We start from the raw sequence: 24,587 nt of genomic DNA, 5'->3' as shown, positions 1-24,587 counted from the left end.
CCAAATTATTGGGCTTTGTTTTTAGGCCCATCAAAAACCGTCGACCGTCACGACATGTTAGCTAGCTCGGGAGTGAGAGAAACACGAAAGGACTCGCCGGCGTAAACTGTCTGAAATACTTTCAGAGAAGAAGGGATGTCGAGGGGATCTCGGCTCCTTACGGCTCCTGGCCACATACTCCGTCGCGCTTATCTGCACCCTCAAAGCAAAATCCCATCTTTTTCCTACCGTCTTCGCTCTGATTATCTTCTTCATCATCATGGCTTTTCCAGTTTCATCACACGTAACTCAATTCGGACATCTCCCGCTATCAATGCCTTTCTCTCCGATCCATACCCTTCCCCAATTCGTTCTGTTCAACGGAGTGCCATGGTTAACGGAAGTGCCCAGTTCTCGACTTCCAGTCCAAATTCCAATCAAGAAGCCACTAAGTCTAAGCAAATCAAGACGGTCTCGTCGGACTCAGATTCGGCTATGGCTGACATGAAGATCCTCCGCACGCTTGCCGGATACTTGTGGATGAGAGACAACCCAGAATTCCGCTTCAGGGTCATCACTGCCTTGGGATTTCTCGTGGGGGCTAAGGTCTTGAATGTCCAGGTCCCTTTTCTCTTCAAACTGGCTGTTGATTGGCTGGCCTCAGCCACTGGTACCGGCGCCTCTATGTCCACCTTCATGGCTACAAACCCTTCTCTTGTTGCTGCGTTTGCTACTCCTTCTGCAGTTCTTATTGGATATGGCATTGCTCGGACCGGCTCTTCTGCTTTTAATGGTAACTCTGAGTAGCTCATTTTTTTCTGAAAACAGAAGCGAAAAAGAATGCATTTTTCACTCTTGGCCTTGCTACTTTCATCATCGCAGAACTTCGTACTGCTGTGTTCTCGAAGGTAGCTCTCCGCACAATACGATCTGTTTCTAGAAAGGTAAATGCTGCTTTTATTCTAAATAATCTTGACGATGCAGATTTAAGGTGTATACTCTGTCTGATGTATCAATCGTATTCACATAATGCCTTTGCAGGTGTTCTCACATTTACATGATCTTGACCTTCGTTACCACCTAAGGTATCTGTCTCTCCTCTCCTACTCTGTTGAGTAATCTCGCTCGTTCCATTTCATCTCATCATAACTTTCTTATTTTGTTGCTCATTTCCAGTCGAGAAACAGGTGGTTTGAACAGAATTATTGATCGTGGTAGCCGTGCAATAAATTTCATCCTCTCAGCTATGGTTTTCAATGTGGTTCCTACCATTTTGGAGGTAAAGCTTTTCTGACAGCTTTGTTGTTTATCATGATCATGGATTTTTCTCATTTTGACTAATAGATATCTGCTACCGATTCTTTCCAGTTTGAATTACTCCTTTGTCTCTAAAAACAGTCGACGTAATTAATATGTATCTTCCAGATATCTATGGTATCAGGTATACTAGCATACAAGTTCGGAGCTCCGTTTGCCTGGATTACCACTCTCTCTGTTGGAGCATATATCGCCTTTACATTAGCTGTGACACAGGTACTGTGCATTCTTTGGTAAACTCTTTTCACAGCCATCTATGATGCAATACTTGCGTTTTTATCGTGATAAAAGCTAGCACTGAATGTGATAATCTGCTTAAGACACCACCGTACAGTGGTCTTGAACTCATTACTAATCTTCTTTGACCGTAATTGTATCAAATCTTTGCATGGGCTTGAATCATTCTAGTTATGATAGGTGTGAATTCCTTATAGAAGGATGATTGTCTTTATACATCTCTTCATCTTTCATTATCTTGTTACAAATAATTTTGGTGTCACATGCTGTGCTCACGTTTTATTTATTTTATCCAGTGGCGAACCAAGTTTAGAAAGGCTATGAACAAAGCTGATAATGATGCTAGCACAAGGGCCATTGATTCTCTGATAAATTATGAGGTAAAATTCTTCTTTTTGTTTTTTAGTTCTTGAATTGCTGTTTTGACAGAATTTCTGTTTTGTTTCAGACTGTTAAGTATTTTAACAATGAAGGTTATGAGGCTGAAAAGTATGACCAGTTTCTGAAAAGTAAGTAACTGTACTAGCTGTTTAGCATGGAAAACAGATTTATCTAAATTTCCACCAAATGCTCCAGTTTTACTTTTAGCACGAATACTAGCTACAAGAAACCAATAAAGATAAGGAAACGCGCTGTTGACTGTTTTGCATCTTTATTGAGATGTTTTTTTAAAACTTGGCAGAAAACAGATTGTGCTTATCATAAGATATCTTTGCTCAGTCCATTTACCTTGATTTATCTTGAGATAATTCTGCTGCTTAAAACAGGATATGAAGATGCTGCCCTGCAAACTCAAAGAAGTCTTGCTTTTCTAAACTTTGGACAAAGTATCATATTTAGTACAGCTCTATCAACAGCAATGGTGTTGTGCTCTCAGGGTATCTTGAATGGCCAGATGACAGTCGGTGACTTGGTCAGTGCCTCCTTTGATTTTTTTCATCTCCATTGGTATTTAATGTTTCTCTGCATTTCGATGCAAATATTTTTTTTAGGCTTTTGAATGTTTGGGCGTTGCAGGTTATGGTGAACGGACTTCTCTTTCAGTTGTCTCTTCCTCTAAACTTTTTGGGTAGTGTTTACCGTGAAACCATTCAGAGCCTTGTGGACATGAAATCAATGTTCCAGTTGCTAGAGGTATATGAGGATGTTATAAGTGTTGCTTTAAACTCTGAAGTTTGTTTAAATTTCTTGAACACTTTTTTTATGCTAATGCTTCAGTCAAGAAGTGATTCCTGGAATGTTAATCTGATAATTTGGTATTCTCTTACTGCTTCAGGAGAAATCTGACATCAGAAATATAAATGACGCAAAGCCTCTTGTTCTGAAAGGTGGAAACATTCAGTTTGAAAATGTACACTTCAGGTAGGTGTTGATTTTATTGGAAGTTGGAACACTGCTAGTTAGTATTTACCGAACAATCGAACACACATTACCAAAAACACCTACCAATAGAGGACGACTTTTACAAATAAACTTGTAGAGTTTATCAAAGTGGCAGATATTAGGATACATTGCATGATTTTGATATCAGCTTCATGTGTGGCTGAAGACGAAGGGGGTTGAATTACCTATGTCTATTGTCACATAATCATTCTTTTTTTCTCCAATTACAGTTACCTTCCAGATAGAAAAATTTTAGACGGAATTTCCTTTACCGTACCGGCAGGAAAAAGTGTGGCAATCGTTGGTACTAGCGGGAGCGGTAATTCCTAAAGCGCGTCTGTTTCAGCATCTAAATTAACATTTATTACTCTGTTATACCTTTGCAAATCTTATGCTTTGTTATATGGCAGGCAAGTCAACAATTCTTAGAATGCTATTTAGATTCTTCGACACAGATTCCGGAAATGTAAGCATTTTTTTTCATTTGTCTGTGAACTATTTGGCCTCGTTTGGAAGCATTTTTGCAACAAAAGTAAACCCTGCTGCAGAGTTCACTGAAAAAAAAGTCTGGTGTCTAGATAACATCTTTTTCATGTTGGTCAACAGGTAAGGATTGACGGGCAAGATATCAAGGAAGTGAGACTAGATAGCCTCCGAAGCGCCATAGGAGTTGTCCCACAAGATACTGTAAGTTGGCATTACTGAATTTTCTCTGTTTTTCTCTACTTCTCATCGTAAGCATTTGTTTGTACAAAACCTGCATTTTTTGCTTTCTCGCCTTCCTTCGCATTCTAACCTTTCTGTTCATACAGAACACTGGATATATTTTTATTCGTCATTGTTAGTTTTCTATTATGTAGAACAGTCCAAGTTTTGTTGTTCTCAAGGGTAACATCTATTGCACTGCAGGTGCTCTTCAATGATACAATATTTCACAACATACATTATGGACGTCTTTCAGCTACAGAAGAAGAGGTACCAGCCACCTTATACTCGATGCAGGCATCAAGTTTAATTTCAATAATCCTTTTCATACGCATATTTCAATCCAGGTGTATGATGCTGCTCGGCATGCTGCAATTCATGACACGATCAGTAATTTCCCTGATAAATATTCAACGATTGTTGGGGAAAGGGGGCTCAAGGTCAGTATTTTGATGTTATATTTGGAATGTTTTTAAACAGATCAGTATCTGCCTTGTTAGTCCAGTGGCAAGTCGCATTTTGCATGATTGAGTTAGCCCACCCTTAGTCATGGGCAATATCAAAGTAAAAAACAAGCTAAGTCAATCAGGCTTCCAAGTCAAAGTTCACCTGTTAAAAATTGGAGATCGAAAAGAAAATGATTCGAGAAACTATTTTCAGAGAACTGTAACAAGCCTGAGAGAGAAAGATTAGCTGAGAGAGTAGCAATGACGAGTGACCGTTCAGATTTATTGATGGGGTTTTTTGGTCGTGATAACCATGGAGTTGTTATGTTGTGTGCAGTTGAGTGGTGGAGAGAAACAAAGGGTGGCACTTGCTCGGGCATTTCTGAAATCCCCTGCGATTCTGTAAGTAATTTTGCACAGATGCAGCTTGCGTATGTGATTAAGTAGGTGTTGAGAATCCTCACTTACATAATAACTTGAGATGAGATTCGAGATGGTTGGTGTAAAATGGCACAGGTTGTGTGATGAGGCAACGAGTGCGCTGGACAGCACAACAGAGGCAGAGATACTTAACGCACTCAGGGCATTGGCAAGTAACAGGACATCCATCTTCATAGCCCACAGGCTGACCACTGCGATGCAATGCGATGAGGTTTGTAGTAAATAGTGTTTGTTTAACTTAAGCTAGAGAAACAAAAGTGAAACTTATGTGTGGGTGTGTGTGTGCAGATAGTAGTACTAGAAAACGGAAAGGTGGTGGAACAGGGCCCCCACGAGGTTCTGTTGGGGAAGGCAGGCAGATACGCCCAGCTATGGACACAACAAAACAGCACTGTGGATATGATTGATGCAGCTATCAAATTGGATGGCTAATATCCCAGAGGCAAGCAAGAGTGTAAAATTGTTATACATCTCATTGATTCTGTACTTTTTTTACTGTATGGAATATGTAGTTAATAGGTTCTCCCAAAGGACACAAAACAGAAGGGGATAATAATGGTGAATTGATATACACACAACACAATTTTGTGTGGAGTTAAAAGATGTTGGTGAGAATGGAAGGAAATATGATCAAATAGATATGGGAACTGGGAAGTAAGCAATGAAAGACTTAAAAAAAAAAAAGTAAATGTAACAGAAAAAAAAAAAAAAGGAAATCAAAGGCAGACTAAAAAAAAGGAAATCAAAGGCCGACTACAAAAAAAGGAAATCAAAATACAAATAAAAAGGCCCATCTCAAAATTTTCGGCCTTTTTAAGAGGACACCCCTAAATAGTTCGGTTTTCAATCGACTTCTATAATTTTATTCGCAATCGCACTTTTCTTTCTCTCTACTCCAAAAACTCTCAGAGATCTCTCACATAAAAATGGCAGCGGCGATGGTTCTTGACCCTAAAGCATCTCCGGCCCTGATGGATATGTCTACGGCGGACGAGGAAGATCTCTACGGCCGCCTGAAATCGCTTGAGCGGCAACTAGAGTTCACCGATATCCAAGAAGAATATGTGAAAGACGAGCAAAAGAATCTCAAACGGGAGCTCTTACGGGCTCAAGAGGAGGTCAAGCGAATTCAATCCGTGCCTCTAGTGATAGGTCAGTTCATGGAGATGGTAGATCAGAACAACGGCATCGTCGGATCCACGACTGGCTCCAATTACTATGTCCGGATTCTCAGCACCATCAACAGAGAACTCCTCAAGCCTTCAGCTTCCGTCGCCCTTCACCGTCACTCAAACGCCCTTGTTGATGTCTTGCCCCCTGAGGCCGATTCTAGCATCTCCCTTCTCAGCCAATCTGAGAAGCCTGACGTGACCTACAATGTAAAGTCTCATCTTTTCTTGGTCTTAATCTTTTAAGTTAGTGTTTGAGTTTTGAAAGTATCGTTTTTTCTTATGTGGGTGATTCATTCTTTTGTGTAGGATATTGGAGGATGCGATATTCAGAAACAGGAAATTCGCGAGGCTGTTGAATTGCCACTTACCCACCACGAGCTTTACAAACAGATTGGTATTGACCCTCCACGTGGTGTGTTGCTCTATGGACCTCCTGGTACCGGAAAGACTATGTTGGCTAAGGCTGTTGCCAACCACACAACCGCTGCCTTCATTAGGGTTGTTGGCTCCGAGTTTGTGCAAAAGTACCTCGGCGAGGTATTAATAAAAACCATAGCTTTCTTATATATTTGAGTTTCTATTGGGCTTTTTCTATTTGGTATCTTAACTTTCCCTTCAATTGCAGGGACCTCGTATGGTTCGTGATGTCTTCCGTCTTGCCAAGGAAAATGCTCCAGCTATCATCTTCATTGATGAGGTAGATGCCATCGCTACTGCTAGGTTTGATGCTCAGACAGGAGCTGATAGGGAAGTTCAGAGGATTCTCATGGAACTACTTAATCAGGTGAGGAAACAAATTAGTGTACCTTGATATTCTGAAATCTTTTAGGGTGTAATTATGTCTTGTGGTCTATAAATGGTTATTCTTGCTGATACCTGGCTTTCAGATTGAGTTGTATTCTAACTTGTGATGTTGAATTCGATGTAGATGGATGGATTTGACCAGACCGTGAATGTGAAGGTTATAATGGCAACCAACAGAGCAGACACTCTTGATCCTGCTCTCTTACGTCCTGGGAGACTTGATCGTAAGATTGAATTCCCCCTTCCTGATAGACGTCAGAAGAGGCTTGTTTTCCAGGCAAGTTAACTACTAGAAGCACTTGATTGTTGAATAACTAGTGCATATTATATGAAACTGATTTTTTTCTTAAAAGAGTTTGTTTACTGCTCTCTCTTCAAATACAATCATATAGGTTTTTCACAGTTTCCTTCTCATTGACTGGTATTTCCTTGTGTAGGTATGCACCTCCAAAATGAACCTCAGCGATGAGGTTGACTTGGAAGATTATGTTTCACGGCCTGATAAAATTAGCGCTGCTGAGGTTAGTTTATCTTGCTTACTATTCTATGTTCCCACTAGAGTTTGCTTTTGCATTAATATACCTATGATATTCTTGCCGAATGTGCACTTGAGCATACTCCTAATCATAGATGGCTGTTTCAAGCATTATGTATGGATGCTAGCCAAGTCGCATAATCTTTGGACATAATTTTCCGTAACTGAATTACTAAGATTCCAACCTTGTCTAGAAGATGGTTTGTTTTACTTAATCTGGCCTTTATGTACATGAAAACTGACCCTACAAGGATTGCGTGAAAGTCCTTAATAGCCAGTATTGTTCAGCAAAGATAATAGATATGAAATAACTCACTATTCCAATATTATGTGAACAACGCAGATAACAGCAATCTGCCAAGAAGCTGGAATGCATGCGGTGCGTAAGAACAGATACGTGATACTGCCTAAGGATTTCGAGAAGGGTTACCGCGCTAATGTGAAGAAGCCAGACACGGACTTTGAGTTTTACAAGTGAGGAGCAAGGAGAGATGGGAATCAGATTATGGGCGTTGTTAAATTTCCGATGTTTTTTAATGGATATGGATTTACAGTCTAATGTATGAACTAAGTTGCATCTTTAATTTATGGAGCTCAAGTTCACATGGTTTTGTGTTTAGTCTCTCAGCTTTTACAGTTAAGTTTAATATGAAGTAAGTTGCATCTCTAATCCTTCTAAATAGTTATAATTCGTAGACTTCAAGTACACATGGGTTTGTGTTTAGTCTCTCAGCTTTTTACAGTTCCATTTATAAGAAATACAGAGGATGATGTCTGAGAGTTGGCAAAAGCATAGTACAAGAGGAAGCAGCAGGTAATAATGATGTCTTGTTTCTGATTAAAAAGACAGAAATAGTAATGATAAAGAAATGGTTCATATAGAAGAGCGAGCTGGGCTTATTTTCTTAGACAACATCGCACATCACAATGATCTTGTGTTGGGATTGGATCTTATTTTGGGATTTGGTAGATGATGACATGACTAGTTTCACTTTTACATAGTATCCGCGATCAAGAATGATGCAAATCGAGATAGAATAGTAACAGGAGTGGTTGGACAGGTCAGGACTATTATTTACCATATCCAAATGATTACTTTACCCCAAAAAAAAAAAACGTAATAAATTAGACTTCTTTTTCGGACAAAATTTGCATTTGGCTGAGTGTATTTGTCATTTTGCCATCTCTTTAGAATCTTAAGCTTGGTCAATCTCAGGTCTCTCTCTACTCTAGCGTTTGTTGCGGTCTTAACACATTAATATGATTTAATCTAACGACTCCTTTTGAAGATTGTCTTACCCTTAACTAATACGCCTCTTTTGTTTAACTTCACCTCACTTTTCCTTCTTCTTCTTCTTCTCTCTGTCTCTCTCACTAGTCCCTACACACATTGCCTTTTCTTTCTTCTTCTCTTTCACCATTTCAAAACAGGCATCATTGTCTTTCTTTCCTTCAGGTTACTTGAGTTCTTTAATGCCCACAACTTTCTTACTTCGTTAGCTTGCCCCTCTACTCTCAGGTTTCTCTTTCTCTCTTCTTACTGTTTTTGGATTTTTGTAAATTTTGCAATTGTCTACTTGTGGAATTATACTTAAAATCGCCATTGTTTCCGGCTGGGTGGGTAGGAAAGTTTTGAGACTTTACAGTCTAGTGACGTGGTGTATTAGTTCCTTGCTTTTGTTTTTCCAATTTGTTGGATACATGTTGTTTGTTCAACAACTCCGGTAAAATTAGACACTCAAACTCAACTTTGTTTACTTAGTTACATTGTCCATATGATGGACTGACCTCTGCTTCTTTCTCTATATCTTTGAGAAAAAAGGAGTTGCTTTTCTATGCACATCAATGTTTTGGGTTAAAGTTTGGTTCTTTAGCTTTATTCCTTTTGCTTTTTTTTTTCGCTAGATGCTTCCATCTCTTATCTTAGCCTCTTGGATAGTTTAATCTCCCAATGATAAAGATAAAGATAGACAATGGCATACTTTTTCTTAAAGACAAACCTCTGCATCTTTATTTGTTTTTTCTTCCCATCTGTAGTTTTTATTGCTGATATGCTCGTTTCTTTCAGAATTATATACTAGTTATCAACTCTCAATGTTGTGATCTAGTCTAAGGACTGGGCCAAGCAAGCTTCCTTTCCAGAACTAGGTGTTGCAATATTGGCTTCTGTGGTGAAAGTCACTGCTCATCATCTTCTTCTTTTCTTTTGAAGCAGGAGGGACAGGAATTCATGCTGAAGATGCAGCTCCATTTCCAGTTTGGTTCAATTTTTACTTTGAAATCCTCAAAGTGCTTCTTGTCTGCTTGTCTTGTCTCTTTCTTATTTGTCACAAGTATTGCGGACCTGAACTCGGATAGGCAAGCTCTTCTTGCCTTTGCTGCTTCTGCTCCTCATCTTAGAAGGCTCAACTGGAATTCCACTAACCATATTTGCAAATCATGGGTTGGTGTCACCTGCACTTCCGATGGTACTCGTGTTCTCGCTCTCCGCCTTCCTGGAATTGGGCTCGTGGGACCAATCCCTCCAAACACACTTGGTAAACTAGAATCACTCAGGATTCTCAGTTTGAGATCAAACCTCCTCAGTGGTAACCTTCCTCCTGATTTACCATCTCTACCTTCACTACGTTACCTTTTTCTCCAACATAACAACTTCTCCGGTGAGGTTCCTTCCTTCTTGTCCTCACAGCTCAATGTCCTAGATCTCTCTTTTAACTCTTTCACTGGGAAGATACCAAAAACTTTACAAAATCAGAAGCAACTGACAGGGTTGAGCCTCCAAAATAACAAACTTTCTGGACCAATACCTAATCTTGATACTGCAAGCCTGAGACGTTTAAACTTGAGCAACAATGATCTTAACGGTTCAATACCCTCTGCACTTGGTGGGTTTCCCAGTTCATCTTTTTCCGGAAACACATTGTTATGTGGACTTCCTCTGCAACCATGTACCGCTCCCTCTCGTCCTTCTCCTCTTACCCCACCCATCATCTCACCTCCATTGCCGCCGTTTCCTCACAAAGAAAGTTCAAAAAGGAAATTACATGTAGGCACGATCATTCTTATTGCAGCTGGCGGGGCTGCCCTGCTGCTATTAACCACTGCGATTATATTATGTTGCTGTATCAAGAAAAAGGACAAGAGGGAAGATAGCATTGTAAAAGCAAAGACTTTGACTGAGAAAGCAAAGCAAGAATTTGGAAGTGGGGTGCAAGAACATGAGAAGAATAAGCTGGTGTTCTTTGAAGGATGCTCCTATAACTTTGATCTAGAGGATTTATTGAGGGCATCAGCGGAAGTACTAGGAAAGGGTAGTTATGGGACAGCATACAAGGCTGTATTAGAAGAATCCACTACTGTTGTGGTAAAAAGGTTAAAGGAAGTGGCAGCTGGGAAGAAGGAGTTTGAACAGCAGATGGAGATCATCGGTCAGGTAGGACAACATCCTAGCGTGGTTCCTCTCCGTGCATATTATTACTCCAAGGATGAGAAGCTCTTGGTTTATGACTACTACCCTGCTGGTAACTTATCATCACTCCTCCACGGTTAGTCTTCTTCCCATCTCTGTTTAACTGTATTGCTTTACCTTGTTGTGTTACTTAAGATTATCTTGATTTTTTTTATGACATGACAGGTAACCGTGAAAGTGAGAGAATGCCTCTTGACTGGGACTCCAGAGTGAAAATCACGCTCGCAGCAGCAAAAGGTATAGCTCACCTCCACGCAGTTGGAGGTCCAAAGTTCAGCCATGGAAACATAAAGTCCTCAAATGTGATTATGAAGCAGGAGAGTAGTGATGTGTGCATTTCTGACTTTGGTCTGGCTCCTCTGATGGCTGTGCCCGTTGCCCCAATGAGGGGTGCAGGCTACCGCGCACCAGAAGTAATAGAAACAAGGAAACACACACATAAATCTGATATTTACAGTTTCGGTGTACTTATACTCGAGATGTTGACTGGCAAGTCTCCAGTGCAGTCACCAAGTCGGGAAGACATGGTTGATCTCCCCAGGTGGGTGCAGTCAGTGGTGAGAGAGGAATGGACAAGTGAGGTGTTTGATGTTGAGCTAATGAGGTTCCAGAACATTGAAGAAGAAATGGTACAGATGCTGCAGGTTGCTATGGCGTGTGTGGCTCAAATGCCCGAGGTACGACCAACCATGGATGAGGTGGTTAGGATGATTGAAGAGATACGAGCTTCGGACTCTGAGACACGGCCATCTTCGGATGACAATAGCAAACCCAAGGACTTCAACGTTCAAACCACCCCTTGATTTATCTTTCCCTTTTTTTATATCTATGCTTTTGAGTTTGTAAGTCTTTTGTGTTGATTGTTTGGTGATCACTTGCCTGACTAGCAAGACGCAGTTGGAGGCGTGTGTAACATTTACATAGCAATTATTGTACACTCTTTTCTATGTGTCTCTCGATATATATGAATATGATCCAATTTTATGCAAGTATAATATCCAAAAGATGGATTTAAAGGAGTTCCGAGAAGATAAATAAAGAGGAATCAGGGAGAGAGAGAGGAGGCTGCTTGAAGGAGGAATTTGTGGAGATCTTGAGGCTGGGAGAAAAACGCAGAGTGATCACTGTCTGGAAGAAGGAAGTGTTGAGCAGGAGGCCACAGGGCCACCATTATGTCTTGAAGTTTTGGTTGGAACATATGGTCCTTGCCTGTCTTCATGTACACCCTTGGGATGTTGTCAATCTCTGCTGCTTCTGAAATATCCATTATGCCTAGGAATGCCATGACAGGGGCCGGACGCAGAAGCATGGTGGCCAGTGTATAATCCTGATCATACATGAATGAATGAAGGTTGTCTAAAAGGTCTTTGAGGCAGATATCATAATAAAGAGTTTGGTAATAAAGGATAAACCTCCATGGGGCTCTCGTTGTAAAACTTGTCCCGAACATACTCAGGTTTCATCATCATGCTTGTTGGGGGATTTTGGGGACCGTTTCCAAAAGTGAAGTCCCATATCTTCTCAGCTACATCCTCTATCACCACCGAACATATCTTCATTACTTCTCTGAGACTTGGGGGAACCAAAGCACCAGGTTTGACCATGGCTGCTGCAACGTAAACAGCCATGGAAACCTTGGAAGGAAAGCGGCACATGGCAGCCGTCACGCTCCCTCCTCCAATGCTGTGGCTCACAAGAATGACCTTTTGGTCGAAGGGAAGTTGAGAGAGGAAGTCATAGAGAGGCTGGTCGTAGTCATCAAGAGAGGAGACAGTGTTTGGATCAGTTTGGTCAATCCCAGCGCCCTTGAGGTCGATGCAGGTTGCCTTATGTCCATTCTCCCTCAGTGAATTGGCCAGCTTGTACCAACACCATCCTCCATGCCCTGCACCGTGCACAAACACAAAATGATGCTCACTCATCTCCAAATCTTCTTCTCTTATACATCATTTTCTACAATTATCTTTTGTAGCTATACGTGTTATTTCTGTATATGGCTGTGATGTGTTTATCATCATGTCTATTTGTCTTTATCTCTCAGAAGAACGATTGTCAAATGAAGCTTTGTCAAATACATCCTTCTCCACCATACCATGTAAAAGATTATCCTTAATTACTATGTCTCATCTTGAATTTTTCCTTGATGTGTAGGCGTGTAGCCACGTCGGAGCAACTTTGGCGGCCCATACACTTCTTCTAAATCAAGGCACAAGAGGACCAAATGAGATAAACAATTATTTGACATTTTCACTATTTTGTTCTTACAACTTTTTTTTTTCATTCTTTAGAAAAATATCTACATGCTTTTGTTTGAATATGAGTAATCTCCTTAAACTCATGAGTCCACATCACTATGCCACTAAGAAATTGACTCTTCTCCTTTTTTTACGCTATAAGTTTTTAATTGAGTTTTCTTGTTTTCAAACATTAAATAAAATAAATTGAAAACTAAACTAAATTATTGATACTTATTATTTGTTCTTTTTTTCCTACAATGTCACGGTAGAAAGTTCTAACCAGGTTTTCTTATAAACAAAAAAATGTGAGACGTTTTACTTTTACCTGTTGAGCCAAAACACCAGAGAGATTTTTTTTTTAATTATTTGAACAATAACATTTTATGTTGAAACAAAATAGTCATAGATCTATTGTTCTTCAATTTTTGTTATATGATTCTTACTATAGTGCAATGTACGATTTAAGTCCAAAAAAGAAGATTAGTAAGATAATTTTTTCTATTTTCCTTAACTAGTTTTTTTTAAGAAAATAACTGATAGTATTAAATCTAGCAGCTATAATAGATTTTATTCATGATGTAATCACAAAACAATTAAACATTAAGAGAAATTTTTAAAATGGAAAAAGAAAACCATTTTGTCGAAAATTGTATTCTGGGTAATGAGTTGTGCATGTCAAACAATTGGTTTTTAAATCAGGTGCTGACACATCATAAGAAATTAGATTATAAAAAAAAATGTAATTTTTAAATGCAATGAATCCGAAGTGAAATGAAAAGCTAAGGAAGTGGAGCGCCACCAAATAAATTTTGTGTTGGCCCTTTTGGGTCTTAAGACACAGATAACACGATTACTCCCTAAAAACCTCTGGAAAAAAGTCTTCCCATTTAGTTACATTTAAAAGAAAGAGAAAGGCTTGATTTTCAGACCAAACAAAAAAATATATAGAAAGAAACAAAAAAAAAAGGCAATTCAATGCCTGCTTTATTTGATATTTTGACTGCGTGATGAACCTTCAAGTATGTGAATGGCAACATAATAATAAGGCCATTACTTTTAATGAATAGTCGGTTTGATTAGTGGAGGTCAAATTACAACCCTATAACCTCTTCTCTCTCCACATGGACACTGTGTAATTACTATTAAATAGATAATTTTACAGACAGACAACCAATCACTTGGCCACGTTGATTGCTAAGCACTAGTTAAGACTTGTCCGCAATATCTGTCATAAAGGGTAAGTGTATAAATTCTTTTGACTTAAATTTTTTTTTGTTTGTTTTCAACAACAATCTAAAAAGCTCTGCATCTCCTCCCTCTGCTTCTTCTTGCAAAGCCTCCATCATCTTCTACTTCCTCCTGTCAGGTTCACTTTTTTGTTTGTCGTCTTCTTCTGTGTATTGCGAGTTGTCATGATTCTCTCTCAACAGTGCAGAATCCTTTTTGTTTTTGGAATTTGAGGGGAATACAAAAAAAGAAAAGGACCGACTTTTTGTATTATTTGTCTGACAGACAAAATCTGTATTATTATTTGTCTTCGAAAAGAAGTCGTCTTTTCCCATTGTCTCATGATTGTCTGTTTTGTGTTTCCAGCTTTGCATAGGGTCCATCGATTTTGCAGCCATGGATTATGATCTGGTACATGCACCCAAAAAAAAAAAACTTTTGTCTTTTTCATACCAATTAACAACAATCGATTCTCATTCTTGATTCTGGGTTTTTGCCAGGTTCGTTCCAAGAAGAGTATCAAGCGAGCAGAATCCACCAAATCACATCCATGGTGGTGGGATAGTCATATCGGCCTCAAGAATTCAAAGTGGCTCGAGAATAATCTCGATGGTGAGTAGTCCATCTCATTGTGTCATTTTCCTCTTAAATCATGTTAATGTCGCAATGAAATATCTTATTAGCGTCTTAGGCCTGCCAAATTAGGTGGCTGTAGTCTTTTCATAAAGAAAATGAGTATAAATATGCCTTTTGTAAAATGAAACACGTATATGTTATTTTGTGTGGTGATCAGAGATGGACAGGAGCGTGAAACGGATGGTGAAGCTGATAGAAGAGGATGCAGATTCGTTTGCCAAGAAGGCGGAGATGTATTACCAAAAGAGGCCTGAGCTTATTGGCCTTGTCGATGAGTTTCACCGTATGTACCGTTCTCTGGCCGAGCGCTACGAGAACATCACCGGAGAGTTGAGAAAAAGCTCTCCTTTAGATCTTCAGTCACAGAGCTCTGGCTTTTCAGACATCTCCTCCTCTGAACTCACCACCGAGCTTAATAGGTTAGGACGTCCTCCTTCCCGTCGTGCTCCTGGTTTTGACTACTTCCTTGGCTCTGGAGGACTTCCCTCTGATCTTTATCACAAAGATGCTGATGATTCTGCTTCTATTACCGATTCCGAACTAGAATCTGACGATTCGTCTGTGACTAATTGCCTCGGTTATGTGAGCATTGGCTCTGATTTTCAGTCTCTGACCAAGAGGGTCGCTGATCTTGAGATTGAGCTCCGTGAAGCCAAGGAGAGACTCAGGATGCAACTTGAAGGAAATACTGAGAGCTTGTTGACAAGGGTCAAAAGTGAGAGTAAATTCGTTGATTTCCCAGCAAAACTTGCTGCTTGTGAGCAAGAACTGAGAGATGCAAACGAGAAGATACAGAGCTCAGAAGACCAAATATATATGTTAAAGAGTCAGCTTGCTAGGTATTTGCCATCCGAGTTGGATGACCAACATGGTGAAGAGGCAGCTTCCACCACCCAAGACCTGGACAGTCAGACTCTGTCTGAAGAGCTGAGAATTACAAGCTTGAGGCTTCGGGAGGCAGAGAAAGAAAACGGCATCATGAGAAAAGAAGTTGAGAAATGCAAGTCTGATGACGCAAAGCTCAAGAGCCTGCAACACCTGCTTGAGTCGGCGCAGAAAGAAACTGCGGCGTGGAAAAGCAAGTCTAGTGCAGATAGAAGAGAGGTGGTGAAGCTGCTGGATAGAGTCTCAATGTTGAAATCGAGTTTAGCAGGAAGAGATCATGAGATCAGGGACCTAAAGACAGCTCTGTCTGACGCTGAAGAGAAGATATTCCCGGAGAAGGCACAGGTCAAAGCCGAGATATCCAAGCTGCTGGAGGAAAAAACACACCGCGATGAGCAGTTCAAGGAGCTGGAAGCCCATGTGCGATATCTTGAAGACGAGATAAGAAGGGTGACCAATGAAAAAATGGAAGAAGAGGAAAGGCTGAAGGGAGAAATCGAGGTTCTGACAGAGGAAAAGGCAGAGAAAGAGAGATGCTTAGAGAGGGTAAGCAAAAGGGTTAGTGAGCTAGAATCAGAGATGAGTCGGCTTGGAAACGAAATGAAAGCAAAAGACAATAGGAATGTAGAGATGGAGAAGGAGGTGGAGAAGCAGAGGAGAGAGCTAGAAGAAGTAGCAGAAGAGAAGAGGGAAGTGATAAGACAATTATGTTTTTCACTGGACTACTGCAAAGATGAGTGCAAGAGACTACGCGACTCCTTTTCAGGGCATCGGAGGCCCTCCTCTGTTCTCGCATCTTGATTCTTATGTATAGCATACATATACTCTTTGTAACTTTGTTTGGCGTTACTCTTTCACATATAGGGAGCTATTTTGGGATTGGTTTGGAAAAAACAAGTTATAAGATTACTGATGTGTTTGACATTAGATATGCAAGATCTAATTTGAGTTCTGGAACTGAAATAAAGCAAGAGGATCTGTCTAAGTGCTTACAAACACTACTGTATATGACTTTTGGTGCATTTCTCAAGTAACATCACATACACATAAATATGAATGAAAAGGTGAAAAAGTCTCATTCACTTATTCTCAACAATCAACATGAGTAATGAGGGTGTGCTCTGTACAGCTAACAACCCGGAAGAAATGCTTACTTGAGATGTTCAAAGCCCTTCAAAAATCAAACTTCACCAGGAAGCATAGTATCTACCGGACCAAGATCACAGAAGGCGATGCCCTGAAACATACATCCAAGAAGCTACAAAGGTTAGCTTCTGTTAAAATGGTTTTGTTTGAACATACAAGACAGACACATACCTCTCCAGTGAGGTGTGCAACACATTTCTTCTCAGCCAACAGTTCCGCTTCCGACTGCAATATTTTCATGTCTCGGTTTAACTTCTGGCATTTATACAGAAAACGCGCAAAATACTAATCTCAAGGAAGGCTATACCTTGGCGATTCGTTTGCGAAGGTAGTCATCAATTTCTACATCCTTAACAAGTTCATAATCACCATCTCCCTGGAAACAAACCCGATTTCGAGAGCTACCACTAGAGAAAATATTTAAGTAATAAGGATATAACATACCTTTGACCGGCATGGCATGCTGAAGACGAGATCCTCTGCAATACCATAAGGATTTCCATTTGTGTACACCTAGAATTACAATAACACAATCCTATCAAGAGTTTGAACCAATCTATCTTGTTGTTATCAAAATGAGTGTAAAAGAAGATTTACCCCAGTCGAAAACCAATCACCCTCAGGAGTAGGAGTTACAAGAGACTTGATAGCATCAACAATGGAAACAGCCGTAGAAGCAGCAGAAGATCGACCCCATTTCTGAATTAATAAGCCACCTCTCTGTATAAAAAAACGCAAAAGAAACTTACTCAGCAAAATTTTAGATCTCATTGCAGAAACCATCACAACATCAGGAACAAAAAAAAAACGCCATGTTACCTTCTGCACACTCTCAGTGAATCCCTCTTCTAACCATTTGTGATCTGTAATAACCTCCTTCACCGGCACGCCATTAATTCTGGCATTTAAGAAGTCTGGCACCTGATTCACCTCTAAAACGTAAGAGAAACATCCCAAGATATAGAGAAACAACAAATGACACTAGAGCAAGTTAAGGCAAACCTGAGTCGTGGAGTGATTTCCCCATATGGTCATATTAGACACTTTGTCGTAGAAGACGCCAGCTTTAAGAGCAAGCTGCAAAATGGAATTGTTTATGTATGTGATGCATATAATCATATTTATGCGTCAAATGTGGTACCTGGCATTTGGCCCGATTCTCGTCCAACCTCGTGAGGGCATGGAAATTCTTTGCAGGAATGTTGGGAGCATTTTTAAGACAAATCAAGGCGCTGAGTAGAAGAGAAAATGAGGAAGAAGAAGTATACTTAAGATGTTGGGCGTTGATTAAGAGAAGAGGAGAGGTATATTACGGAAAGTAGCTTACTTGGTGTTGCAAGGATTTCCCACTACAAGGACCTTGACGTTAGGAGAAGCAACTGCGTTAAGAGCTTTGCCCTGATCAGCAAATATCTGGCCATTGATGTCCAACAAGGCAGCACGTTCCATTCCAGGGCCTCGAGGTTTTGCACCAATCAGAAGAGCCCACTCCACATCTTGGAACACTTCATACGGATCTGTTCCTATATCAACTTCTCTCAGCAACGGGAACAAGGAATCCTCCAGTTCCATTGCAACACCTTCAAGAGCTTGGATTGATCTCTCTGATCCTAGCAGTTTCAAAGCAATGGGCTGGTCTGGTCCAAAGACTTCACCTGAAGCAAGCTACATCCGGAAAACCAAGTTCACATAAGATAAGACCAATGACTGGTAAGTAACCCTATCCTATGGAACAGTAATTAAATTTTTTAAAAGGAATAACTTACTTTGAAGAGAAGGTGATTAGAAATCATGCCTGCAGCTCCTGAAACTGCAATATTGATTAATTTTTTCCATGATTTTGTCTCTTCCTCCTGCAAACCACACACACTTGGCAACTCAAAACCAACGACCAACTTCAAGGATAAGATTTGATTATATCTGAATATTTGATTGCTTCTTTTCTAAACTAGTAGTAGGAGTGATTGGGGACAAAGAAGGGAAAGGGGAAGTAGGGAGAGAGTAAGATACAGCTTTGAGATCATATGTGAGGCAGAACACTCCATAACACTCTTTCTTCGTCTTCACCAACCCATTTTCTTGAGCAGCAACAGGGGCTTGGCTACTTTTATCATACAATTCACAAAACCATCTGATCAGATAAAGTTCAAATTTTTACTGAGATAAGAAAGGATTAGGAAGCGTATAAACGACTTACTTCTGAGAAACTGAGCAAGAGATTTTGGAGTTGGGAGTTGTGGGGAGTGGTGGAAGAAGAAGATGGCGAAAGTGGTTTGAAAGATGCAATTTAGACGAAAGGCGAAGCCTTGACGAAGATTGGAGAAAAGGTGACGTCGTTTTGGGGGTTGAAAGCTCTGCCATGGCCATTATCGCACAGACACAGAATGTGAAAGTGAGAACTCAGAAAATGGAACTATGGAGAGACAGAGAGAGAGCGCGCCAAGCCAGGGAGAAAGAAAGAGGATTGGGGAATCTGTGGATAAGGCTCAGCTCACGACACTTGTCAATCTTTTACCATCCGCACCGAATATATCTTCTTTTGACTTCAAGCCCAACTTAAGGCCCATTACAGAATATCTGAAACCGGTCGTATTTCAAGCGGCTGATCGGTGCTTTCGTCTTCCCCGGCCAAATTGCATCGGCGGGAACAAAACGAAAGGTACAACTTTGATCTCAAAAGCAACAAAAATGGAGGTTATCGACCAATGGGTTGCCGAATTTTTCATCCGTCGCCAACACAATACGAGGGTTTCTCCAATTAACCTGCTTTCGGCGCTGAAGTTTGGAGATTCCTCCGACTGTCTAAAGCTCAAGATATCTTCTGTTTTGCGGGACATCTCCAATTCCTTGAACCGAGGTATGTTAGACGAGGGAACGCTTGACCTACTCGAGATTCTTGAGAAGCTTCTGTTGCAGCAGCGTTCGCTAATCATGGAGTCTCACAAGTCTGCTTATTGCTGGACGGCTGCTGAGTGCACGCTTAGATTCATGTGGCCATTGTCTGCTTCGGATGGCTTATTCACCGATGCCCTTGAGAAGATATGGACGAAGCGGATTGGGATTTTGAAGGAGAGTGGGAGCGATTTGGTGACCCATGACTTGTTAAAATGGGAGACTGATCTGAAGAAGGCCCTTGAGGATCCTGAGCTCTATCAGCGGATTCGAGAAACTAACATTAGGTACACTGCCATCTCCTTCCTCACTCAGCTTCTCAAAGAGCAATGGGCACTACTTGGGAACTCCTCTCTTGAATCAGTAGCCCAAAGGAGGTTTCTTAAGCGTAAGGCTGATAACAACGTAGAGGGCGATTGTGTTGACAACAGAAGCGATCCAAATGCTGTTGATGAAAGCACGAGGCGTTTGGAGAATGACACCATTGATAATGTCAACGAGCGGCGTGGAACCGGTGAAGGGGAGGACGGAAATGGGAACAATAGAGATATTGAAGGAGCGGGATGTCTGGAGAATGATGAGATTGATAAGGTGAATGAACAACATGCAGCAGACGAGGAGCAGACAATGAGTGCACAAGAACAGGAACATGAGCCAAGTCTTGACAAAGGGGATAAAATGGCTGCTCGAGAGCTGAAGGATTATTTGTTAGAGATTCAAAGACACATCGACCCTTCCACTAGGCAAGATCAAGAACCTAACAATGCAATCAATCGTTCGGTAGATGTCACTCCTCAGCCTGCTCGGGTTAATAGGAGTGGAACAGGCGTTCAAGACCATAACGAAGTAAGGGTGAGTGTTAATGAATATTTTCCTTCAAGATGCTTTCTAAAAGTCTTGTTCTTTGTTTAATGACGTTGTGATTTAATTGTGAAGCAACAGGATAATGTAATTGCGAGGGGTTCGGGTATTCAGGAAACATGGTCTGGCAGAATTCGGCCTCGTCTACCAACCCCTGTACCTCTGAATGTATCCCCGTTGAAGAATGTAAATTCCCCTGTCAGAAGGCGAAAAAAATTCTGGACGCCTGAAGAAGAGAAAGCTCTGAGGGAAGGAGTGAAAGAGTATGCAACACTCTTTGCCAAGTCCCGTACTCTATTATCAATACTCAATGCTGATACATCTAGGACCTCATCAAGTTTCAAAAGCCTGAACTTGGCTCACTTTATATTTTAACGGATTGTCATGTTGTTGTTGTGCAGGTATGGTAAATCATGGAAAGATATAAAGAATGCAAACCCTGCAGTATTAGGGGAGAGGACAGAGGTGAGCATCTCCTTTTTAACATTCATACTCACTATTTACGTCAATAAGTTATATGCGAAGTGTGAATGATATAAAGGTTGGAACTTGTAGGTGGATTTGAAGGATAAATGGAGGAACTTAGTTCGGTAGAGGTATCATCATTTGGGAATCTTTTGCAATGAGTCTTGAATTGCTGTGGAGTTGTCTGTGTGACATATCAACTGTGGAGAAGATGGTGGAGAAAGCGTCTTTCACATTTTGTGTGGTGAATGGTAATGATGATTGAGCAGCAGAATATATTGACGTGCTCGTGGGATAATTCTGGCTGCTAATCTTTGTAGTCAGTGTCACGGCTTTTCTTGTTTGGGATATATTCTATCCATCCTTATCTTCATTTTCCTACCATTTTCCTCTCTCCTTTTCCACGTGTCAAGTAACATCTAAATCAGAACAAAACAGTAGTCAAATATGTATAACACAAACCATTTCGATCTATGATTGCCTGTTAATACTCGGGCCATTCTTAGATACAAAGCTAAGTAAAATGTTCAGCATATATATTGGTTAATGCATATTTGTTATGTTATTACAGAACCCTGAACTCCTTGAGGGCTGGAGGATGTCGCCGCCAACGAAGAAAATGTTCAACGGTGACGTCACTGTCACTCTATTCTCTTCTATTCTCGTCATGTTCCCCACTTCTGTTCTGACTATTTCCATTTTTGTTAATTTTAATATTTTGGATGTTTCTTCTGTCCACCAAATTATATAATAATTGGGTCGATTGAATCGTGCAGTCTCCTCAAGCAACAAAACTCTTTCCTCCCCAGCATCAAACTCTTATCCTCTTTGCTATTGTGTTTGTGGTTCCAAAAAATAAGTCAGGGCATATTCTTTTCCCTCGTAGCCTATTTAGCCATGTGTCTTTTTCAATGTGGTACACATTTGATGATTTTTTTAAAGCTTGGTTTGAGTATCTTTTGTTGGCACCTAAGATTTGTCAAAGTTTGGATTTTCAGAACAAATATATATATATATATATATATATATTACAATTGGGTCAATAAAAAGAAACATATTATTTTCTATAATATATGTGATGCAAGCAAGGCTGAGGCTTGTCTTTATTCATTCTATTACCAATGGGTGGTTGAGGCCAAAAACTGTTCATTTAACAAGAGGCCAAAGACTGTTCATTCAACATATTATCTACTGACGCTTCTTTGTTTAAGTAGAAGAAGAAGTAAGACGACTTTTGTTTCACCAGAGATATTTCTCATTCATAAAAACGAAAGCGTCTCGTCTCAAACATTTCTGGGATTATCAGCCGAGTTTTGGGCAACCATGAACAGGGATCAAGTTTTAGAGTATGTCGAAACGGATCCGACTGGTCGCTACGGACGTGTAAGTTGGGAGATTGGCTCTGTGTTCATGCTGTTCATGGATCAAACCTTTTTGGTAACACTTGGTTTTATGTTCAATACAGTTTGCAGAAGTTCTTGGAAGAGGAGCGATGAAGACAGTATACAAAGCAATCGATGAGATGCTGGGAATAGAAGTAGCGTGGAGCCAGGTGAAGCTAAAAGAGGTTCTGCGTTCCTCTGTTGATCTACAGAGGCTCTACTCCGAGGTTCATCTTCTCAGCACTCTCAACCACAAATCTATCATTCGTTTCTACACTTCGTGGATCGATGTTCATTCCCATACTCTCAACTTCATCACCGAACTGTTCACTTCTGGGACCCTCCGACAGTAATTCTCTTTCACCTTTTCTTCTGAAACAATTACTCTGTTTTTGCTTTGTATGACCCTGTACCGTTCTTGTGCAGATACAAAAATAAGTACTTGCGGATAGATATCCGAGCGATCAAGTCCTGGGCTCGGCAGATCTTGGAAGGGCTTGTTTATCTCCATGAGCACGACCCTCCTGTAATCCATAGAGACCTTAAGTGTGATAACATCTTTGTTAATGGCCATCTTGGACAAGTCAAAATTGGCGATCTTGGTCTTGCAAGAATGCTGCGGGACTGCCACTCTGCCCATAGTGTCATTGGTATATGTTGCCAAAATAGTTTGTTCTCACTTCTCCAGATCATTTGCTTAGACCTCTTTATGCTTCTTTTGTAGGCACTCCCGAGTTCATGGCTCCAGAATTATATGAGGAGAACTATAATGAACTCATTGACGTTTATTCCTTTGGTATGTGCTTTTTGGAGATGATTACCTCTGAGTTCCCGTATAGTGAGTGCACCAATTCGGCGCAGATCTACAAGAAAGTTGTTGCGGTATGTCTTTCGATCTCTGAGCATTTGGATGGAGCTATCAGATGAACCAGGCATGAGCCTTGTAATTTTTTTCTTTCCAGGGAAAGCTACCAGGTGCGTTTTACAGAGTTGGGGACTTGGAGGCACAGAGGTTTATCGGGAAATGCCTTGTGTCTGCCTCATTGAGAGTGTCAGCAAAAGAACTATTGCAAGATCCATTTCTCGCGTCTGATGAGTCCTGGATGGTGTATGCGAGCGGTGCTAGGAATTTAAAGCCCTTCTTGAACGAGAATGAAATGGACAGGCTGAAGTTGGAAGAGGATGAGTTAGGAAGGACCCAGATGACCATCACCGGGAAGCTGAACGATGAAGATAACACAATCTTTCTGAAAGTAGTAATCGCAGATGAAAAGGGTAATAAAGGACTTTGTTGGTTAAGCTGATCATATTGTTATTCGGTCACATAATTGTTTCTTCTGTATTTATTTTTCTCCAGGTATGGCAAAAAACGTGTCTTTTCCCTTTGACATCACGATTGATACTTCCATTGATGTTGCAACGGAGATGGTAAAAGAACTCGAGATTACAGAATGGGAGCCAGTCGAGATTGCTAAAATGATTGATGGAGAGATCTCTTCTTTGGTGCCTGGTTGGAGGTACGAGGAAGATGATGAAACCCCTCATGATTATCATCATCGTACCACTCCTTCATACTCTTCTTCCTCGCATTCATCATCCTCTCAAGCCTCACTCTCTAACTATATGGCACGAGGCCGTCAAGATTGGATACAAGGTATGGAAAGTAACACCAGATTAGACGTGTGTGGTGTGATTCAGATGTTTATACAGAAGCTTTTTAAGAGAAAATTAAAACTGCAGATGATTTTCACGATGAGACGTATTCTCAGAGTTCTTCCAATTCAGGGTCTTACTCCAACCTCAACTACATATCTGTTGATGAGCACAGCTCCCAACCTCCTGTTATGACCAGAACTCACAACGTGACGAGGTTTTGCCCGGGAGAAAGCTCTCATCTACAGTCAGGACAAGCCAACATGTATGCAGCTTCTAGTTCGGGTAACAGGAGATTGGCCTCAGAAAACCGCACACTCACGAGGAACAGATCACTTGTAGACGTGCAGAGCCAGCTACAGCAGCAGCGGTCGTTGGTGGAAGAGGCTAGAAAAAGAAGGTTGATCAGAACTGTTGGAGACGTCGAAACAGTTGGTTTTCAGTCACCTTATGCGATTTCCCGGAAGCCACGAAGCTCAAGGCGCTAGCTTCTCCCGTATATTGGAAATACGGTGAAAATTATTCTTGTAGTTATCATCTGTAGTGTAATGTGAAAAAACAAAATTGCTGGTTCAAAAATGTAAAAATGTAAACTCATGTGTTTAAAAAAGCTGTACAGAGGCTGCGTTTGGGTTAGTCAAACCACATGTCAACGGTTTATTCCGTGGATGGGCTAAAGAACTCGGAGGTTATATATAAGAAGTTCCACTTAATC

The 24,587-nt window shown here is 40.6% G+C and overlaps 8 protein-coding genes across 14 annotated transcripts; 6 read left to right on the top strand and 2 right to left on the bottom strand.

Moving 5' to 3' along the window:
* Positions 1–94: 94 nt before the first annotated feature.
* On the top strand, positions 95–5,118 carry LOC18016832 (ABC transporter B family member 25, mitochondrial). Its single transcript, XM_006401045.2, has 18 exons — positions 95–772; positions 862–923; positions 1,021–1,064; positions 1,156–1,258; positions 1,405–1,512; positions 1,830–1,913; positions 1,982–2,042; positions 2,301–2,446; positions 2,551–2,667; positions 2,810–2,895; positions 3,147–3,235; positions 3,327–3,382; positions 3,523–3,603; positions 3,826–3,891; positions 3,969–4,061; positions 4,405–4,469; positions 4,584–4,719; positions 4,797–5,118. Exons 1-18 carry the CDS (start codon positions 136–138, stop codon positions 4,938–4,940), a joined length of 2,178 nt encoding a protein of 725 aa, XP_006401108.1. The 5' UTR covers positions 95–135; the 3' UTR covers positions 4,941–5,118.
* Positions 5,119–5,373: 255 nt separating this feature from the next.
* Positions 5,374–7,685, top strand: LOC18016830 (26S proteasome regulatory subunit 6B homolog). The gene is made up of 6 exons (XM_006401044.2): positions 5,374–5,887; positions 5,987–6,217; positions 6,306–6,464; positions 6,609–6,761; positions 6,922–7,005; positions 7,363–7,685. Exons 1-6 carry the CDS (start codon positions 5,435–5,437, stop codon positions 7,495–7,497), a joined length of 1,215 nt encoding a protein of 404 aa, XP_006401107.1. The 5' UTR covers positions 5,374–5,434; the 3' UTR covers positions 7,498–7,685.
* A 696-nt stretch (positions 7,686–8,381) lies between these two features.
* On the top strand, positions 8,382–11,477 carry LOC18016831 (probable inactive receptor kinase At5g58300). The gene is made up of 3 exons (XM_006401042.2): positions 8,382–8,538; positions 9,235–10,564; positions 10,654–11,477. The coding sequence occupies exons 2-3, from the start codon at positions 9,250–9,252 to the stop codon at positions 11,289–11,291; spliced, it is 1,953 nt and encodes a 650-aa protein (XP_006401105.1). The 5' UTR covers positions 8,382–8,538; positions 9,235–9,249; the 3' UTR covers positions 11,292–11,477.
* On the bottom strand, positions 11,454–12,515 carry LOC18018069 (methylesterase 18). Its single transcript, XM_006401043.2, has 2 exons — positions 11,901–12,515; positions 11,454–11,815 (listed from the first exon to the last, which is right to left on the bottom strand). Exons 1-2 carry the CDS (start codon positions 12,408–12,410, stop codon positions 11,534–11,536), a joined length of 792 nt encoding a protein of 263 aa, XP_006401106.1. The 5' UTR covers positions 12,411–12,515; the 3' UTR covers positions 11,454–11,533.
* A 1,422-nt stretch (positions 12,516–13,937) lies between these two features.
* On the top strand, positions 13,938–16,355 carry LOC18016829 (protein NETWORKED 4A). 2 transcript variants are annotated; one of them, XM_024155949.1, is made up of 4 exons: positions 13,938–13,962; positions 14,319–14,363; positions 14,453–14,564; positions 14,746–16,355. In XM_024155949.1, exons 2-4 carry the CDS (start codon positions 14,349–14,351, stop codon positions 16,272–16,274), a joined length of 1,656 nt encoding a protein of 551 aa, XP_024011717.1. In that variant the 5' UTR covers positions 13,938–13,962; positions 14,319–14,348; the 3' UTR covers positions 16,275–16,355. The 2 variants fall into 2 exon arrangements, with proteins under 2 accessions (XP_024011717.1, XP_006401099.2); XM_006401036.2 differs by lacking the exon at positions 13,938–13,962 and adding an exon at positions 13,989–14,091.
* A 47-nt stretch (positions 16,356–16,402) lies between these two features.
* LOC18018068 (malate dehydrogenase [NADP], chloroplastic) lies at positions 16,403–19,105 on the bottom strand. 2 transcript variants are annotated; one of them, XM_006401039.2, is made up of 12 exons: positions 18,817–19,105; positions 18,630–18,720; positions 18,386–18,472; positions 17,947–18,284; positions 17,761–17,851; positions 17,622–17,696; positions 17,439–17,540; positions 17,217–17,339; positions 17,064–17,132; positions 16,927–16,995; positions 16,791–16,844; positions 16,403–16,710 (listed from the first exon to the last, which is right to left on the bottom strand). In XM_006401039.2, the coding sequence occupies exons 1-12, from the start codon at positions 18,984–18,986 to the stop codon at positions 16,654–16,656; spliced, it is 1,326 nt and encodes a 441-aa protein (XP_006401102.1). In that variant the 5' UTR covers positions 18,987–19,105; the 3' UTR covers positions 16,403–16,653. The 2 variants fall into 2 exon arrangements, with proteins under 2 accessions (XP_006401102.1, XP_006401103.1); XM_006401040.2 differs by having other exon boundaries at positions 18,630–18,723; positions 18,817–19,104.
* Positions 19,032–22,571, top strand: LOC18018067. Of its 4 annotated transcripts, none has more exons than XM_006401034.2 (6): positions 19,032–20,363; positions 20,448–20,635; positions 20,774–20,837; positions 20,928–21,088; positions 21,409–22,220; positions 22,303–22,571. In XM_006401034.2, exons 1-4 carry the CDS (start codon positions 19,035–19,037, stop codon positions 20,964–20,966), a joined length of 1,620 nt encoding a protein of 539 aa, XP_006401097.2. In that variant the 5' UTR covers positions 19,032–19,034; the 3' UTR covers positions 20,967–21,088; positions 21,409–22,220; positions 22,303–22,571. The 4 variants fall into 4 exon arrangements, with proteins under 4 accessions (XP_006401097.2, XP_024011718.1, XP_006401096.2 ...); XM_024155950.1 differs by having other exon boundaries at positions 19,032–20,357; positions 20,454–20,635; positions 22,303–22,564; XM_006401033.2 differs by having other exon boundaries at positions 19,032–20,357; positions 22,303–22,564.
* Positions 21,422–24,585, top strand: LOC18018066 (probable serine/threonine-protein kinase WNK4). Of its 2 annotated transcripts, none has more exons than XM_006401032.2 (7): positions 21,422–22,220; positions 22,303–22,568; positions 22,646–22,869; positions 22,944–23,101; positions 23,182–23,494; positions 23,577–23,873; positions 23,960–24,585. In XM_006401032.2, the coding sequence occupies exons 1-7, from the start codon at positions 21,735–21,737 to the stop codon at positions 24,358–24,360; spliced, it is 2,145 nt and encodes a 714-aa protein (XP_006401095.2). In that variant the 5' UTR covers positions 21,422–21,734; the 3' UTR covers positions 24,361–24,585. The 2 variants fall into 2 exon arrangements, with proteins under 2 accessions (XP_006401095.2, XP_006401094.2); XM_006401031.2 differs by having other exon boundaries at positions 21,719–22,220; positions 24,005–24,585.
* The last annotated feature ends 2 nt before the right edge of the window (positions 24,586–24,587 follow it).

This window comes from Eutrema salsugineum, unplaced genomic scaffold, assembly GCF_000478725.1.
Source record: "Eutrema salsugineum unplaced genomic scaffold, Eutsalg1_0 scaffold_2, whole genome shotgun sequence".
NCBI lineage: Eukaryota > Viridiplantae > Streptophyta > Magnoliopsida > Brassicales > Brassicaceae > Eutrema > Eutrema salsugineum.
The sequence above is the reverse complement of the archived record's forward strand: the minus strand, read 5'-3'. Positions and strand labels throughout refer to the sequence as shown.

Bases quoted from the DNA above. Each gene is read 5' to 3' on its own strand.
- LOC18016832 (XM_006401045.2), top strand. From the start codon at position 136: ATGTCGAGGGGATCTCGGCTCCTTACGGCTCCTGGCCACATACTCCGT. The intron at 2,896-3,146 runs GTAGGTGTTGAT...CTCCAATTACAG, and splicing joins TTTGAAAATGTACACTTCAG to TTACCTTCCAGATAGAAAAA. The intron at 3,604-3,825 runs GTAAGTTGGCAT...ATTGCACTGCAG, and splicing joins GAGTTGTCCCACAAGATACT to GTGCTCTTCAATGATACAAT.
- LOC18016830 (XM_006401044.2), top strand. From the start codon at position 5,435: ATGGCAGCGGCGATGGTTCTTGACCCTAAAGCATCTCCGGCCCTGATG. The intron at 6,218-6,305 runs GTATTAATAAAA...CTTCAATTGCAG, and splicing joins TGCAAAAGTACCTCGGCGAG to GGACCTCGTATGGTTCGTGA. The intron at 7,006-7,362 runs GTTAGTTTATCT...TGAACAACGCAG, and splicing joins ATAAAATTAGCGCTGCTGAG to ATAACAGCAATCTGCCAAGA.
- LOC18016831 (XM_006401042.2), top strand. From the start codon at position 9,250: ATGCTGAAGATGCAGCTCCATTTCCAGTTTGGTTCAATTTTTACTTTG. The intron at 10,565-10,653 runs GTTAGTCTTCTT...ATGACATGACAG, and splicing joins CTTATCATCACTCCTCCACG to GTAACCGTGAAAGTGAGAGA.
- LOC18018069 (XM_006401043.2), bottom strand. From the start codon at position 12,410: ATGAGTGAGCATCATTTTGTGTTTGTGCACGGTGCAGGGCATGGAGGA. The intron at 11,816-11,900 runs GTTTATCCTTTA...ATGTATGATCAG, and splicing joins ACAACGAGAGCCCCATGGAG to GATTATACACTGGCCACCAT.
- LOC18016829 (XM_024155949.1), top strand. The intron at 14,565-14,745 runs GTGAGTAGTCCA...TGTGGTGATCAG, and splicing joins GCTCGAGAATAATCTCGATG to AGATGGACAGGAGCGTGAAA.
- LOC18018068 (XM_006401040.2), bottom strand. From the start codon at position 18,986: ATGGCCATGGCAGAGCTTTCAACCCCCAAAACGACGTCACCTTTTCTC. The intron at 16,845-16,926 runs GTATAGCCTTCC...AAAATATTGCAG, and splicing joins TTCGCAAACGAATCGCCAAG to TCGGAAGCGGAACTGTTGGC. The intron at 16,711-16,790 runs GTATGTGTCTGT...TGTATGTTTCAG, and splicing joins TTGCACACCTCACTGGAGAG to GGCATCGCCTTCTGTGATCT.
- LOC18018067 (XM_006401034.2), top strand. From the start codon at position 19,035: ATGGAGAGACAGAGAGAGAGCGCGCCAAGCCAGGGAGAAAGAAAGAGG. The intron at 20,636-20,773 runs GTATGCAACACT...GTTGTTGTGCAG, and splicing joins CTGAGGGAAGGAGTGAAAGA to GTATGGTAAATCATGGAAAG. The intron at 20,838-20,927 runs GTGAGCATCTCC...TGGAACTTGTAG, and splicing joins TATTAGGGGAGAGGACAGAG to GTGGATTTGAAGGATAAATG.
- LOC18018066 (XM_006401032.2), top strand. From the start codon at position 21,735: ATGTGTCTTTTTCAATGTGGTACACATTTGATGATTTTTTTAAAGCTT. The intron at 22,870-22,943 runs GTATATGTTGCC...CTTCTTTTGTAG, and splicing joins CTCTGCCCATAGTGTCATTG to GCACTCCCGAGTTCATGGCT. The intron at 23,874-23,959 runs GTATGGAAAGTA...TTAAAACTGCAG, and splicing joins CCGTCAAGATTGGATACAAG to ATGATTTTCACGATGAGACG.